The following is a 16,243-nucleotide window of genomic DNA, read 5'->3' on the forward strand; positions in this document are numbered from 1 at the left end:
CGGGTTAACCGCTATAGAGTAATACAATGATAGCGTGGTTTTCATTGCGTCTACGATATTTAAACTGTTGTTTTTAAGGGTTTAGGGGGGGGGGGAGGTACCTAGGTTAGGTTACGTATTTAATATATGCTATCCTTTACCCCCCACCTCACCCCCTAATGTGAAAATATATAGGCCAAATTTGTTTATAAACTATTATACATTCAACCTATTTTATTTTATTTCATTAGCATTAACCAAACCTTTTAAAATAACATTGTTTATTGCATATGTGTGTCAAGGAGTCATTGATCTAAGGATGCCCAGTAGCAGCTTACCATTTCCCCCATTAAGCAAATCTCCCTTTAGCCTAATTATTGCACCTAAAAAGAAAATGTCCTAATCTATTCAGTGGGCAAGTTCACAGTCTATTCGTAAAATTAAGATCCTTCAAATTTGTTCCAAGTTGTAGACAATTGACTAGCACCTGAATCAAAATTTTATTATATTTAACCGGTAAGTATTTAAAACAATATTCTTCACTAAACTTTCTTCGGTGCTTATATGTTATAGCTACAACACCTAAGTTATTCATCTAAGTAGAACCGGTTTCTCTGGCGCTCAATCCTAGTAAAATACCACAATATGATGGAAATATAATACTTTATTAACAAAATTGTGGGAACTAACCTGACCTAACCTAACCAAATTTTCATTTTAACATCCATGGTCAGACACTATCCTCTATCAATATAAATCGCAAACTAAATGAATTCCATACATGGTCAGAAAAACCGGTTCTACTTAGATGAAAAACTTGGGTGTGAAAATTCTTCCTTTTCCAAAACAGTGGCCCCAATTCTCAAGAATCTTGGGTGTAGGGGCTAAATGATATTCAACGCTACAAGCAAATTTAGTTTAGTTTCACTCGCTTCGTTCATTGACCAGTTCTTAAAAACTATACCAGAACTATAAAAGCTATAACAGATAAGTGCCCTCTCTTTAATGTTTCTATAGAAAACAAAACAGTTAAAGCTTTTTTCAGTTGAATTGCCCATCCCCCCCCCGAAACAAAATCCAACATGTGGCTTCTCTTTAATTTTGTTAAGAACTTACTTTCCTGGAATCTAGAAAGGTGCGCCATGCCTATTTAGAGCAAGTAAATGAGCCAGGGACAGACAGGGCCAAACTGTTCAATATACGTGTTAAGTCTTATGTTATGTATTAAGCTGACAAATCGAACCCTGCTGTCCGTTGGCTAAATACGTGATTTTTTGTAACTGTTTGTATTCATATTTTATTAGTAATTCTATCTATCTATATTTATACATTCTATATCAACTGACAGTTGCCTATCAGCAGAACAACAATTCCATCTAATCTAAAGTATCCATATAATTTAAAGGTATACATTGCTTTCTATTGCTTATTAGTAGTTCAATAGAGTGGAAGAGATGCATATTCATGTTTAAAAAACAAGTTCACAATCACGCATTCGACTAGTGGTGCTACAATTTTTTTAAGAACTGGTCAATGAACGAAGCGAGTGAAACTAACAAATTTGCGTGTAGTGTTGAATATCATTTAGCCCCTACACCCAAGATTCTTGAGAATTAGGGCCACTGTTTTGGAAAAGGAAGAATTTTCAACATTTCGAAAAAAACTTTTCTGTATTTTCATTTTATTCAGTCGAAAAATACCTTTTCTGTATTTTTATTAAAAAGTACCTTTTCTGGATTTTTATTGAAAATTACCTTTTCGTATTTCCATAAAAAAAAATCGAGAAACAAGCAACATTCCTTCCCGTAGATTTTACAAAATACATTCTGTCCCATCCCATCCCAAGATTTTCGTCAATGGGAGCCACAGTTTCCAAAAAGGAAGAATTTGCCTTGAGGCATGGCAAGACTGAAAAAATACTGTTGCAATTTATAAGAATATATCCTCATTTTTCGAATATTATCTTATTTTTTATTTAGCCTGAATAGGGGTTTTTCCCTCCCGAAAGGTCTATCCTAATGTGTCCTAAGACTTCTAACAGTCTGGATTGGGGCCTTGTCCTTTGTTGAATTCAAATTATACCAACAGAATGACGCTAGTTCCCGAGGAGACATAAATTCCTCTCCGCCTAGCAAGTCCATATACAGGGGGGAGGGTAGGGTACCGGATGTGAACCCCCCCCCCACACCGAAATATTTTTCTGGCTCATACAAATATAACAAAAGTGCATTTTTATACATTTTTAAAGTTTTTTTTTGTAAATTCTCACCTCCCATACAAAATCTTGGATAAATCCTTGCCCCCGAGCATCTTCCCAATATTACTAAATGAAAATAATAATTGTACAGAAAAGCGAGTAACATTCTAACTGATTAGCATAAATTCATTTCACCGAACCCAAGTTAGGAACTTTCAGCAACAGGGACGATCATGCTGGCCTCCGCTGAAGTGTATTCCTGATGCCATCTCTTCAAACCACTCAGCTCAATAGATACAAGATAATATAAATTAAAAAGCTTGGAAGTAAAATAGCTACTCTTCTAATTACTTACCAAAAACAAAAAAGAAAAAAAAAGACTAATCTTCTTTATCAGAAATTCCAATGAAGCCTACATTCAACTGCCGACAAAATCATCATAATTAACTTTCAAATGAACAAAAAGTCAAATGTGCATCAACTGGTGTATGGTGAATGATAATTACCTAAAAAGGTCAGCACAAAACCTTAGCCATAAAACTATGCATCTAAAAATAAAGGAAATGTCACCTAGTTTCACCTTGGAAGTCACGCAGCCATTCCATGAACATCACTGTGTTTTCCTGTGATGAACCGTTCATTCAAGTTCATTATACCTGGATTGACAGAATCCCGCCAAAGCAACGTAGACGTAGTAATCACGTGATCAAAACAGAGAGGGTGAAGTTCGCTAACCTCGGAATTTGTAGACAAACAAGGCACTGGGCAGATTTTACAAGGGTTCATTGTTCCTATTTGCTGTAAATAAAGGAATGCGGTAATAATATTAGGAAAGGTCCGGATATTTTAAACAGTTTGTAGTTTTTCTTTACTCACGGATGAACTTTGAGGTTGTTTCCAAGAGTTGACCCTCAGCTACTCTTGACTAACTCTTCTCTCTCATGAGAGTATCAACAAATACTTCTCTATTACATGTTGACTGGAATGTATAAGATTAATTTTTTTAAATTGTTGATAGTGGCAACACAAAGTCAATTCTAGTAACTAAAACTACTCTATATAAATATAATATTATTTATATACAGTGATGAAAACATACAAAAAGGTACCAGGGCAAGATTAAACATACATATTATCCAATTTCAAATTAAATTTTATTAAGGAAAAGAGGTACTTAAGTATTAGATGGTCACTTTTATATATTGTGCAAGGAAACCAGTCACGAAAAACAGGTGTTAACTGCAAGAGACCGTTATAGAGAAATGCTATGCAAAGCATGGTTTTCATTGCATTTACGATATTTAGACTGTTTGTTTGTTTTTTTTGGGGGGGGGGTTTGAGGGGAAAAGTACCCAGGTGAGGTTACGTATTTAATATATGCTATGCTTTAGCCCCTCCCCCTAATGTGCAAATATATAGCCAAAATTTGTTTATAAACTATTATATATTCATCCTATTTTATTTCATTAGCATTAACCAAACTTGATTTCTTTAGCAGTATATAGAAGTGACCATCTAATGCTTAAGTACCGGAAAAGAATTACAAAACAACAAGAGGCTTTAAAAACTTATGCGTGTCCGAGGAGCCCATAACCACATAAAAATAAAGTATCTAGGTTCTTCACAGCACATTTAACCCTCTAGTGTTACGGATAATTATAGATAACTATAAATAATGATTACTTTTATAAAATGTGTTTATTTTATTGTATTTTTTACCGATAATGGTAATTATTGATAATTGTTATATTATTATAGATTGTGAATAATGATAGCCATAGTTACAGAATTACAAATACTCATAGTAAAGGAAAGCATGGATAAATATAATGAGACATGTGAAAAATAAGAAAATGAAAGAAAAAAGGTAAAAAACTATCTGTAAACTGATCCAAGGCTGTATCCAGGATTTGTTTCGGGAGAGGGGGTAAAAAAAACTTAAAAACCACCAAAACGTGTTTTTATGCATTTTTATTACTGTTTTACGAGTCGGACAATCCTTTCAGGGTATTGTCCGTCTATTTTGTACAGATATTTTAAAATTAAACCTTGAACCTTGAACTGACATAAAGTTTTCATTTTTCTACAGTTACATTCTTCTATTTTTATTTTGTTTCACATCATTAGAAAAACCTTTCCACATAGATGGGCTGCTTGAAGTACCCTGGTGATAAAAAAAAAGCTACTGACCACCTCCCCAAAATAAAATACTTGGTTAGAGTTAACTTTATTGCATAACTCCTCGTTCCAAGGGCCTTTAACCCACTCACTCCTGATTTAATTTTAAGCTTCTGGAACGATCAAGTATAGCTACAATTAGTTGTCAGTTAAGGTTAGAGTTAAAAGGGCTAAAAGTTTAGGAAATGATCTCGAGGAAAAACTGGGAGTTTTATTTTCATTGGAAAGTTGCATTGCTGTAATAATAATTTATTTATAACCCAATATAAAATACAAGTTAAATTAAACTAAAGAAATATAACGAAAAAAAGAAATGATAAACAATTAGCTGAAGAACATGGGAAAAGATCGTGAAAATAACTCAAAATTCGAAATAATAGACTCCGACAGTCCTTTGTGTAGAAAGGCTAACTTAGACGTTATATGTGGAGTATTCTATACAATTTTCCTATTCTTATAACACGGTACCAGACATAATAAGGCTATCAAATATCGCCAAATGGAGTGATTAAATATTATTTATGGCAAAAATTGGCAATATTTCCGATAGAAATAGCACGAAGTGGTCGCGTGCAGTTTTGCCAACACTTTACGGCTATACTTACACACATGGAAGAAGTCCTACTAAAATTAGTGTTCTTACTAAAAATGTACCATCCAAGGTCTAGAAATTTTCAACTTTTAAGAGGTCTGTCGGACCATTCTTCGCTGGAAACTTTTAACCACCTTTACAACGTACAGTTGTCCACATTTACAATGTACAGTGCACAGTTTATAGACAGTAAGCTTATCGCAGATAATTTCTGGTCTTCGGTCTCGGTGCGAACAAAAAGCTCCTCCCACTTGTTTCTGCCTTAGCGGATTAGTCTGTTATCGTCAATCACTGAGAAATGGTTACCAAGTGCATTATTCGTAATTGCGAAAGCAGAAAAAAACCTGGTGAGCCAGCCAAGTGGTTTGCATGCGTCCCATCTCACTGGTATTAATTAATTTATATACAAATTATGACTTAATCTTTTATTTAGGTGGACTCAACTGATCGGCCTATGTAGGATTTTATAAAAAAGGGGGCGGGGGGGTTGATGAAATTTGTGAAAATAAGTAATTTTTTCTTCTTCTAATAACTGGTGGGGTAGGTGTGATGGTTTCAGGGGCGTATCCAGGATTTTCTTAGGGGGGGGCGCAAAATAGGTTGATCCGACAAACTTACGTTAGGAGCAAGTTTAATTAATGCAAACTTGCGTTAATTAGGTAAATTACACTACTTTAGACTAATTTACGGGGGTAACCCTCGCTCCCCCTCTGGATCCGCAACTGGATAGTTTATCATTTTTTTTTCACGTCGTGATATTTATTTTCTCAGATTGTAGTTCCTGTGATATTTGAAAAATTTAGTTACCTGTTTTGGCGGAGAGCCTACATAAAACTAGTTTTGTTTTCAATCAATGTTTTCATAGGAAATGGGCAGACCTTTCCTGAACTTCAAACAATAAACACCTCTGTTTGAAAATCTTTGCACTTTGTGAATTTAGATAGCGATAAGGGTTCCTGATTGAGAACAATTTTAGGACTTGAGTTCTAATTATTGGTTGTTGTGGTAAAAGTTGCCACAATAGCCCTATCCAAGAAAATACCAAACGTCTGTTAAGAAGTGTTTTTCGTAAAATTCTTAGGGAATTTTTAGAAAATTGAAGGACATCACACATTTTAGTTGCAGATCCAAAATTTTACGGGGCTTTACGCTAGAAAAGCTCCTATTATAGAATATTCTTCCAGTTTGTTTACCAGAAAATAAATAAAATGCATTTCTTACTGCTGAGTCTGTATAATCTTAGACCTTTTACGGCAAAATTTCCAAAATATTTCTAAGACTTTTTTCTAACGGGGAACTATAAGAAATAATACATTTTTAGCTATACATTTCAAAGATTTCAGCCGCTAAATTTTACGTTTGATTTTCCAGGGCAACAGAATGGCTAACAGTGTGTGGCCGGGAGGATATTTTGAGAAAACCTACTTATATAAAGAAGTATGCCAATGTATGCAACCGCCATTTTGGCCCACCAGACCTTGTTTGTGAGGAAGAGGGTCTTCACAGCAGATATCGGAAAGTTAAATTCAATACTATGCCATCTATCCTCTTACCCAATAATCCGGAGACTATCGAAGGTCAGAAGCTGGTTTCTGCAGGTGACTGTGTTACGAGGAAGAAGTCTAAGACAATAAAAGAATGTGGCAAAGCAACCGTAAGTGACACTATGGTTGCAATTTCCGAAAAGTCAAAAGCTGAATAAACTTAACTTCACCTTCATCCCTGTCTTAGAAACCTTTAACGAAGAAGAAAATGTGTCCCATTCTTCAGAGATAACTGATTCTTCTAAGCAAAATAGTTATTTGCCGACGCTTTCTAGCTGTTCCTTCGTCACAACTCGTAATTTTAATCCAGAAGTTTCCCCGAAGGACCAAACCGGGCACGCCATTCTTCAGGACTGGGTAGAGCTCACGAAATCAGTGATGGCATTGCTAGACCGGGAAGAAAGAGGTTTTTTCGTAACGGCAAGAGAAACGCTCTTGCATATAACCAGTTTGATACAACTCACTCCTAGGAAACGTGGAGCCCCCACAATATGAAAATAAAGATATCCGTGAAAAATCTGTCTTGATAACGCCAAAAAAGAGAAGAACCAGGGACGAACAAAACACCCCCTTACCTAAAAAAGTCAAAAGGTTGTCTGACGATCTGCCTCAGAACTCAACAGGTGTAAAATTAGGGATGGGAGAGAGGGTAGAATGGTAGGGCACGGAGCAGTTTCCAAGCTCAAAAAAAGAAAATGATACTAAGTCAGTGATACTACAGTGAGTCCAAAATTCGTCAAAATCACAAAAATAGAAAAACCAATAACACGGTATGCTTGGGGTAGGTCTGGGTCCCCAACAGAGTTTCCAAAGATTTGAAAAGCTGTTTTACTAGTAAAATAGAATGTTTTTTCCAAATGTTACAAAAACGATGTACTTTCTTATATTTTTGATTTTTTTAGGGACAGGGGGTGGGTATTAAATACCCATTCTGAGCAACTGCGGATGTTTATGGGGTCAAACCCTATGCTTTTCTTGGAATTATTTTATCGATGTGAATAATAACGGTTATTTGATATTCGTGTTAAATGACCTTTGTTTGAAGTTAATCTGATATAGTCGTACTCAGGCATACGCGCGGACGAAAGGGGGACTTCCGGTCCATGTATTCCCCCAAAAATATACATATTTCAGTTATCTCTTAAATTTTGCATATGATAGTTCTATTTTTGACGCTGATGTACGCATCCACCAAAGTACATTTCTAAGAACGTTTACGTATAAACTGCAATAGATCAATTCCAAGAAGGTAATATTATAGCCTAACTTCTTTCCCTATAGCTAAGTTCAATTTTCAAGTTAATTCCTCTAAACAATTCAGCAAAGCTTTCTTATTCAACCACGAAACAAATTACCTGTCTAGTCAAGGATATTTATCTTAACTCAATAGATACCGAAGAATTTTTATTGACCATTCATAACTGTGCAAAATTGGTTACTATTTTTAGACTACTCTCCCGCCTAAATAACCATCCCCATCTTCCCGCTTTCCTAGACCAAAAAGCAATATATAATTTCCCGCCGTTTGTCTGGTATGCAGACGGAGGCGTAACAATTCCCCCACCCTTTACCACCCACTACGAGACATTTTCAAATTTCCACTCAGTTGCCGTGGGAATGCCTCTAGTCCATTCAAACTACTTCATGCGCTAGCTAAATAGTTCTTGATGAATATAATCCATTTTGACTACTCACTATTTTTTGAAAATATAAGTTCTTTTTTTGATAATAATTAATATTATGTGTTCTTAAATATAAAATTTTTACTATCAAACAAGGTTATTATTTTGTCTTTAAGTGAAAGAATGTTTCATGCGCTAAATAGTTTCTAGTAAATCTAGTTTAACACCTTACTCCGACGAATGCTCAAGTATTTAACTTCATACAAATCCTTATTTATACTCTTGTTACATTTTGTTTTTTTTTAGAATTATAAAAAAATATTTTTGTTTTGTTTTTATATGAAAGAACTTTTAAATATGTTGTCTTAGTGTCCGGAAGTAAATAGGCTCCGCCCATTGATACGAGACACCGGAGTACCGAGAATAGAGTAGCGCCTTGCCCACGGCGCGAATACTCAAATCTATTCAGCGGTTTTCGTTGCTACAGTTCAGTTCATGAAAGTAGTCCAATAAGGATACATCAGTTATTATTACATTGAAATGACAATTGTCTATTAAGTGAATTCTTACAAGTAATTGACGATAAAAGGATATTTTTGGATTTAAAGTGAATTTATTTTGCTAGGATTATGCATTCGGCAGCTAGTTCAAGTCGTGTCCCAACTATTGGGGAGGAAGCAAGTTCATTCAAAGCTGGTGGTAAGTTCAGTTTCTTAACTTAGACAAATGTAAGTTTTTACTAAAGAGTGTTTTCTTAATCTGGAGAAGCAAGTTCTCAGCATTTGAGTTGGATTCAAAGCCAAATTTGACTATTTTCTTAGAAGATAGGCTATACCAGGACCAATTTTCAATAATCTTTAATAGGCCTAAATAAAGGCTATCGAATGAAAGGGCTGAGATAGCCTAGACTGCGACGTTTATTAGACCTATTTTTCAAGATAGCGGGGTCCCTCATTTGGAACTTCACCCTGTTTTTGGACGTAGGCATGTAGCCTAGCCTACATGGTGGAGGGGCTGGTGATCCATTCATTGAGGTGGTATTTGCTTAGTTGGATATAGCAGTGACAATTTCATTAGCCTAGTGTATCCTGGAAAAGGGATAGGAGCAGAGGTGGGTTTTGGCCATTTCTAAAATATAAAGGGGGAGGGGGTAAAATGTGCTGCAATATTAAAATATAGGGATTATAGTTTTGTTGTTCTTCCTATTTTATCAGTTAGAATGAAGTAGACCTATATTTCCAATGAAGCTACTTACTAAACTAATTTTGGTAGGCTATTTAAAGAAACCAAATATTTGTTGGTATTTTCGGGATTCAAAAAAATCTTGTAGTTTTGACTAGTCTAGTCTTGTAAAAGAGCTCACATCTTGCTCTATTAGAGGTTTCTGTATTAACCTCTTTGATTCTCATGGTTCAGTATTTTTCACTTGTATTAATTTCAGCATTTCTGTAGCATAGCCTATTTAGTCGACGTAAAATGAAGTTACCACGTACTTGAGGCAAGTCTAAGCATTTAAAACTTCTTTCGTATAATTCAACCATATGTCTTGGTTTTGAAATATTCAGCAAAGTAGCTTTCTCCTAAAAGTAGCTTTCAAACTTTCTCCCAATTTCTCCCAAAATACTAGCTGAATCTTATACGGCTACCAAATTTTGATGTTAAATTAAAAGTCAACAAATAAGTTTATGCTGTAGTTTATCTTGTATTATATAATATTCTGTATTGGCCTAAATTTCAAGAAGAATATTTAAATGAACCTATTAATAACATTTTGAAAGACGATTTATTATGAAAAGAACAGCATTGAACTTTGAATAGGATACTTAAGTAGCCTATTTATGAACATACTTTGCCAGTAAATATCTAGGATTATCTTATAGACTAACGGTATTATATCAAGTTAATGTGTTTTTTTTTTATTATAGGAGAAAACTACCAACAATCTACTGCTGTTTTGGACATAAAACCTCGGATGCCAGTTGAAGCAGAGGCAGAAAGGTTTACACGCTCCTACCGTCTTGGCCGAGTCCTTGGACGTGGTGGTTTCGGAACAGTTTATGCAGGCCATAGAGCCATGGATGGTTTACCTGTCGCTGTCAAGCATATCAGGAGACAAACCATCACTGCATGGTCAGAGGTAATAATTTTTTCTATGATTCAGATTTACTTATGAGTTTTAACAATTTCGTCATTTTTTGGGTGAGGTGATCTCCTACAACTTACAAAAAGGGAGGTATTACTTAACATTTTGCATTGAGCCGGGAGGGTGGCTCCTAACTCATACCCTCCCCATGTATTTCCGAAATATCAAGATTTTACAATGTTTTTATATTTTACAATTCGTCTGTTTGGATCACTGTATATATAATTAGGTGGTTTGGATTTTGTTGGAATCCTTCCAAAATATTTTGTACTCTCATTTTTTTTATTTAATAGTATATGTTAAATAATAACGCCTTTTTTAGTTTATTTTTCATGGATGAGCACTCCTGTAGTTTCCTTGTCAAATACTTGCATGCTCCTGTTTCCCCATTTCCTCTCTTTGATTGTTCTTTTTATTAATTCTCTGTTCTCTGTGTTTGGTAATTTGACAGAATCACTGTTTTCGTAAAAAATAAAATATAAAACTGACAAGTGCTTCCAAACTTCATATAATGTTAACGTGAAAGCGTTTTAAAAATCTGATTTAGCTGGTTTAAATTGGTTTCAAATTTCACCTTTTTCCAGTTACTTTCGAATTTAATAATAAAAAAAATACACACAATTAACTGCTATTTAAATAAAATGGCAATACTGATGAAACTGAAATTAAAATGTAAAAGATTAAATCAATTTATGCCATTAAAAATGAAATAATAATTGGGTTGCTTATCATTCTTTAAGAAATAATTGAAACTGTATAATTACCCTCTTTCTTTTGCGTTTATCTACTTAAAAATGCAATAGATAAAAAAATAGAGCAATTATAACATTGATTGAAATTCTAGTGTAGTCTTTATTTGTCAAAATCTGTGGTCCAAGCAGAAATTATTGTTTCTTTTGTCCAATTAAAGAATTTTTGTCACATATCAAGTGGGTGTATTAGCTTTATTTTAGGGAAATGATGCTAATGAACCTTAAAGAGGGTTTTATTTTGTTTCTTTCTTTGCACAAACCCGCCGAAGTGCAAGTTCAACCCCCTGTTGATAACATTCCCAATTTCATTCACGGCTTAGCAACAAAGACAAAATCTGGGTTAGTAACAAATATAGTTAGGGAGTTTACCTGAATTGTTTGAATTTATAGGAAGTTTATGGTTTTGTTGCTTTATTGCTCCTTTGTATTAAAGGTAAATGGTGTTCAAGTTCCTTTGGAAGTAGCCCTGATGCTCCGAGTTTCACACATTCCAGGATGTATTGGGTTACTGGATTACTTCGATTTGGGGAACACTATAGTCCTGATTCTCGAAAGACCTGAAACGTCTCAAGACCTTTTTGACTTCATATCAGAGAAAGGAGCACTTCCAGAGTCAATGGCAGCCAAAATGTTCCGCGAAGTCTGCGAGACCATCCATGCCGTTCATAAAAACGGAGTGACTCATCGTGACATTAAAGACGAAAACTTGGTCGTTGACTTGAGAACATTGCAGCTGAAGCTCATCGATTTCGGCTCTGGCGATTTTCTGCGTGACTCCCTCTACACTGAATTTGATGGTAAGTTCTCTTTATTTACACATTTTTCGTTTTTTACAATAATCGAAAGCCTTCTTCGCGGAGGGTGCATTTTTTAGTATGGGTATTTCTTGGAAATTGGCCAATTTTGAATTTTTTCTTGTCGTGCCCCTTTCACCCTCTCCCCTGCTGTTAAAAATCTTATCTGATCTTGATTTTTAAGCTAACTTTTCATGTCAATCAAACTATTTAAATGTCCTATTGCACAATACTGATGGAAATTATACTCACTAAGAAAAGAGCCAAATTTGGTCTTGACCTGCAACTTAAAATGAATCAATTTTTTAGACTCTCATTCTCATAGGTTTTTTTTTATTTCTTTTTTATGTACCAATATTAATTTGTGAAAAAGATCTTGTTTTGCTTTTCGAATTTGATTGTCAATCAAACATTTAAATGCCCTGTTACACAACGTGGAGTTACACACGTGGAGTTAAGAAAAAACCAAATTTGGTTGTATGACCTGTATAGTGAATCATTTCTTCAACTTTTGGACAGATCGGGTTTTTCCCAATCCGGTTTCTGTTATTGTTACGTATCACTACATCATTTTAGTGCCTAAAGAATGCGCCAAAGCTCAAGGCAAGGACGGTGACCACTTACAGGTTCTCTTGCCTTCACTTAATTTCAAATACCAAGAAGCGGTACTTTCTGGTCGGGGAATTCTGATTCACCTTAAGGCTGTCTGATAGATTAACCAATGATATTTAAGCTGCGAATTTCGCTGCATCATTTGTTGAGGTCAAGTTTACGGTGGCCTGAAAATAAAAATAACCGAGTTCCGCGTTATTGCAAAATATAAATACTTTTAAACGTTTGTTGCGTAAGTTGTATGTAATTTATTTTATGCGCAATTTACCTTTGGAGTCAAGTGTAATTTGACCTAGTGAAAAGAACCGAATTCCTTATTGCAATAAAATATAGATGATTTCTGAACTTTCATTGTGTAATCTTTTTGGAAACATATTTTCTATTCGACTTTAAGGATTTAATGTCCCTTTTTGTTTGCTTTTTATCAAATTAATGATGATTTCTTTCTTTCATAGGAACTCGAGTTTATTCACCTCCTGAGTGGGTACGGTTACGACGTTATCACGCCAAGCCTGCTGCTGTTTGGTCTCTGGGTGTTTTGCTTTACGATATGGTTGTTGGAGATATTCCTTTTGAATCTGACTATCAAATAATGAGTGCAACCCCAGATTTTACCCGTGCTAAACGTAAACTATCTAATGAAGTGAAAGACTTGATCACTCGGTGTCTCGAATACAAAGCATCTGATAGGATCACTCTCGAGGAGGCTCTAAGCCATCCGTGGCTCAACCCTGTTGTGAAAGATAATCTGGCATGTGCCTTGGCCGCAACAAGTACTGCCACGCCCACAATCCCTGTGCCAACTCGCCGGTGTTGTGACTCAGTGCACGATGCATCAGCGTCAAGTAGTGAAGCTAGCTCTGCTGCATCTTCATGTAGTCGAGATAGCTATGCCACCTCTATGAACCTCTTATCTCCTGCTGTGTATACGCATATGTGCTCCCGGCCTTCGGTTGTGACTGCAAATTCCTTAGAGGACAAGGAATTTATTTGATGTTGGCTTGAATGTAGTGTATGTTGCGGGATTTAGGCATGTGCAATAATGTTGTTTTGCCGAATTGTGGCGTTCTTGTTGAGTCTAGTCGCATATTTTAATGTACATTATGTTTATTTAGAATCATGTATTTTTTCAGACCGAGCAAAATTCATTTTGACGTGACCAAAGTTTTATTTGGTTAAATTATATTTTCGTCTTTGACTATTTCCAAATTATTCGTGTTTGACGAATGGTACATATCAGAAATTCGGTAAATTATGAGTTAGTTTTGTTAGTATTTATCGGTAGTATGCGTTTTTTGACTAAATTATATGCATTTCACTGCAATAATATGATCTGACCTGCCGAGTTGTAAATTGTTTGTTATGCTGTTGTAAATATACGACCCATGAATATATAAATACTGTCTTAAGACTTGATTTTATAAGATTGTCTCAGGTGTACTTATAATTTAGGGTGAAACAGGGACAGGACCTGCATGGGGTCTAATTCTTGGTGCTAGGCCTGCTTGACCCTTACTCCTTTGAAGATTTCCTGGCTGCGCTCTTGGATAGGTGGAAGATTAAACTTCACCTTGTATATTAAAAGAAGTCTAACTCCAGAAAGTAAGTTATAAAGCCAAGTTTCAAGAAAATCCTCACATCAAGCATATACAGACTACTCTCTATATTGATGTATTAGTAACAAATATGCTCCTGAAACGCATAGTGATGAATAGTTAAAGTCAGATAAAGTAAAACAAAGTATAAAAGGTAGAGACACTGTGGCTTTACAAGAATGATGCTCCTTATTCTGAGCAGTTACGCCAGTTCGGTGGGATTCGCCCCTATCTCCCTAGATTTTCGAAAATATCTTGGTTTTGGTATTTTCATTGAATAATATCTTTTTGTGTTTCATTAAAAAAAAATCAAAATAACCAAAAATTTCGTGAATTGGAGTCACTGGTTCTGAACTTATTCAGTTCAAGGATTGAATTAGTATTTCGAAGGACTGTAATTAAATAACCAATACTTTTGTTCTCTAAGGGAACTTGAGAGATAAAACGAATGCAGGGGTTTGAGAACAATTGTCTCAGACGCATCCTTGGAATCCATTGGACTGACACGATTACAAACGTTCTCATCCGTGGAAAAAAATGAAACAGCCGCTCGTGGCCGATAAAATTGCAATTAGTCTATAGCGATACGCAAAGGCAAAGGTCGCCTTCCTCACGATATGTGGTGCTGGGCCTCTCTCGCTATCAGAAAGTGTGGACGGCAACAAGCCAAAGTAAGACGATGTCTGGAGAAGAATGCTGCACTGTTCAGGTCGTTAATAGAAGATCCTTGGTCTGCAGCCCTTGAGAGGCACCGTTGTCGTCTTTTGCGCCTGCTGGTGTGGGAAGACCTAAGTTAAAGTTGAGAGCGTTCTGTTTATGCCCTAAAAATGAACATTGTAAATTAGCGCCAGGTAAGAATTGTCGTAGGTAATTGAAGTATCTTTGAGTATGCCAATTTTGGAAGTTATTCTGTTTGTTTTTCCATGAAAAGAATTGTTTTCGCTCCTACCTCTTACGTATAACATAATTTACCAAAAAGTAAACTGCCAAGGACTGGAAATGATTTTTTTTTTTTTTATTGGTTGAGTGGAAGCTTATACAACCGCACATAATGGAAATTTAATGCTACCCTTAAAACTTCATAATTTTGAAACGACCTACCAAAAGATGGTTCCAGGGGGTTACTAGGTTTTACCCCCTCCCCTGAATTTTTTGTCCGACTCATAAAAACGTAACAAAAATACATATAACATATTTCTGGTGCATTTTAAGTTTTTTAGCCCTCCTCCCGAACAAAAATCCTGGAATCCCCTTGCCCGAGGGGGGGGACTAATAGTGTTTTTATTCTGATGTCCTCAGTACTTTGAACCTGGCAGCAGGCACTAACTGCAAATGTATTTCGTCTCATCTACAGCTCTGGTGTTTTTTTGGCTCGTTTGATTTCTAATACTGTAACGCTTATCCAAAAAACAATTGTTAGATAAACCGTTTCGCTTTTAAAGGTTTTAAAATTCAGAATTTTCTATGATTTACGTGTTAAAAAAAATATCTTTTGTATTTTAAAATATATATTTTCAAATCTGGATGCAAACTGCAATTTCGGTAGATTTTTCGGCTTGTTTCAATTTTATGTTTATCTAAAAAGCAATCGTTGTACAAACCGCTTCTTTTTAAAGAATTTAGAAGGCTGACTTTTTTACCATTCATATCCTATAGAATTGATTCCATTCTTTCGAATTTCAAAATACATATTCTTAGGTCTAGAAGTAAACTTGTATATTTCATCGACACAGGCTCCTAAAAGATATCAGCTAATCACACGGATAATAATAGGAAGAAAGAAAGGGCTAAGATTTGTATAAGGAAAATTAAAAATCAACACTTGTAGACTGCTCACGCTTTTTTCGGGATCTTTTGAGACGGCAATGTGTCTGGATTCAGTTCCCGCCGTATCATTGGCTATGCCCCCCTTTAAGATGGAATTCAAAGGTACAAAAAAAACCGCTCTCAAATTCCACCCGCGTTGTTCAAGACTGACCGTCTGGGTCTGGCATTCGTCCGTCTGACAAAATTGAATAGTTCTGAATTACCCGACCAAATAGGCTACTGTGGAGTATTTAGTTGAAAATTGGAGTCTCATTAGACTTTGACCATCTCAGCTGAATTCGAATATCTGAAATAGATTAAGGCTTTGAAAGAAGGTTGCTTATTGAACAACATTCCTGATATAATGATTCAAACTTTATACTAAATAAAAAAAATAAGATTTAATGAGGATTCTAGTGGCACTCATTC

The 16,243-nt window shown here is 35.4% G+C and overlaps 1 protein-coding gene across 1 annotated transcript; it reads left to right on the plus strand.

Moving 5' to 3' along the window:
• The first annotated feature begins 8,543 nt into the window (after positions 1–8,543).
• Positions 8,544–13,805, plus strand: LOC148956235 (serine/threonine-protein kinase pim-3-like). Its single transcript, XM_089100109.1, has 4 exons — positions 8,544–8,811; positions 10,038–10,249; positions 11,441–11,804; positions 12,869–13,805. Exons 1-4 carry the CDS (start codon positions 8,742–8,744, stop codon positions 13,405–13,407), a joined length of 1,185 nt encoding a protein of 394 aa, XP_088956235.1. The 5' UTR covers positions 8,544–8,741; the 3' UTR covers positions 13,408–13,805.
• The last annotated feature ends 2,438 nt before the right edge of the window (positions 13,806–16,243 follow it).

Source organism: Artemia sp. Qi Xiang Cuo, chromosome 1, assembly GCF_049724085.1.
Source record: "Artemia sp. Qi Xiang Cuo chromosome 1, ASM4972408v1, whole genome shotgun sequence".
Lineage (NCBI taxonomy): Eukaryota > Metazoa > Arthropoda > Branchiopoda > Anostraca > Artemiidae > Artemia > Artemia sp. Qi Xiang Cuo.

What these genes read in the sequence shown, in the direction of transcription:
- LOC148956235 (XM_089100109.1), top strand. Translation starts at nt 8,742, where the DNA reads ATGCATTCGGCAGCTAGTTCAAGTCGTGTCCCAACTATTGGGGAGGAA. An exon ending in CCATCACTGCATGGTCAGAG is followed by an intron (nt 10,250 to 11,440) that starts GTAATAATTTTT and finishes TTTGTATTAAAG; the next exon opens with GTAAATGGTGTTCAAGTTCC. An exon ending in CCTCTACACTGAATTTGATG is followed by an intron (nt 11,805 to 12,868) that starts GTAAGTTCTCTT and finishes TTTCTTTCATAG; the next exon opens with GAACTCGAGTTTATTCACCT.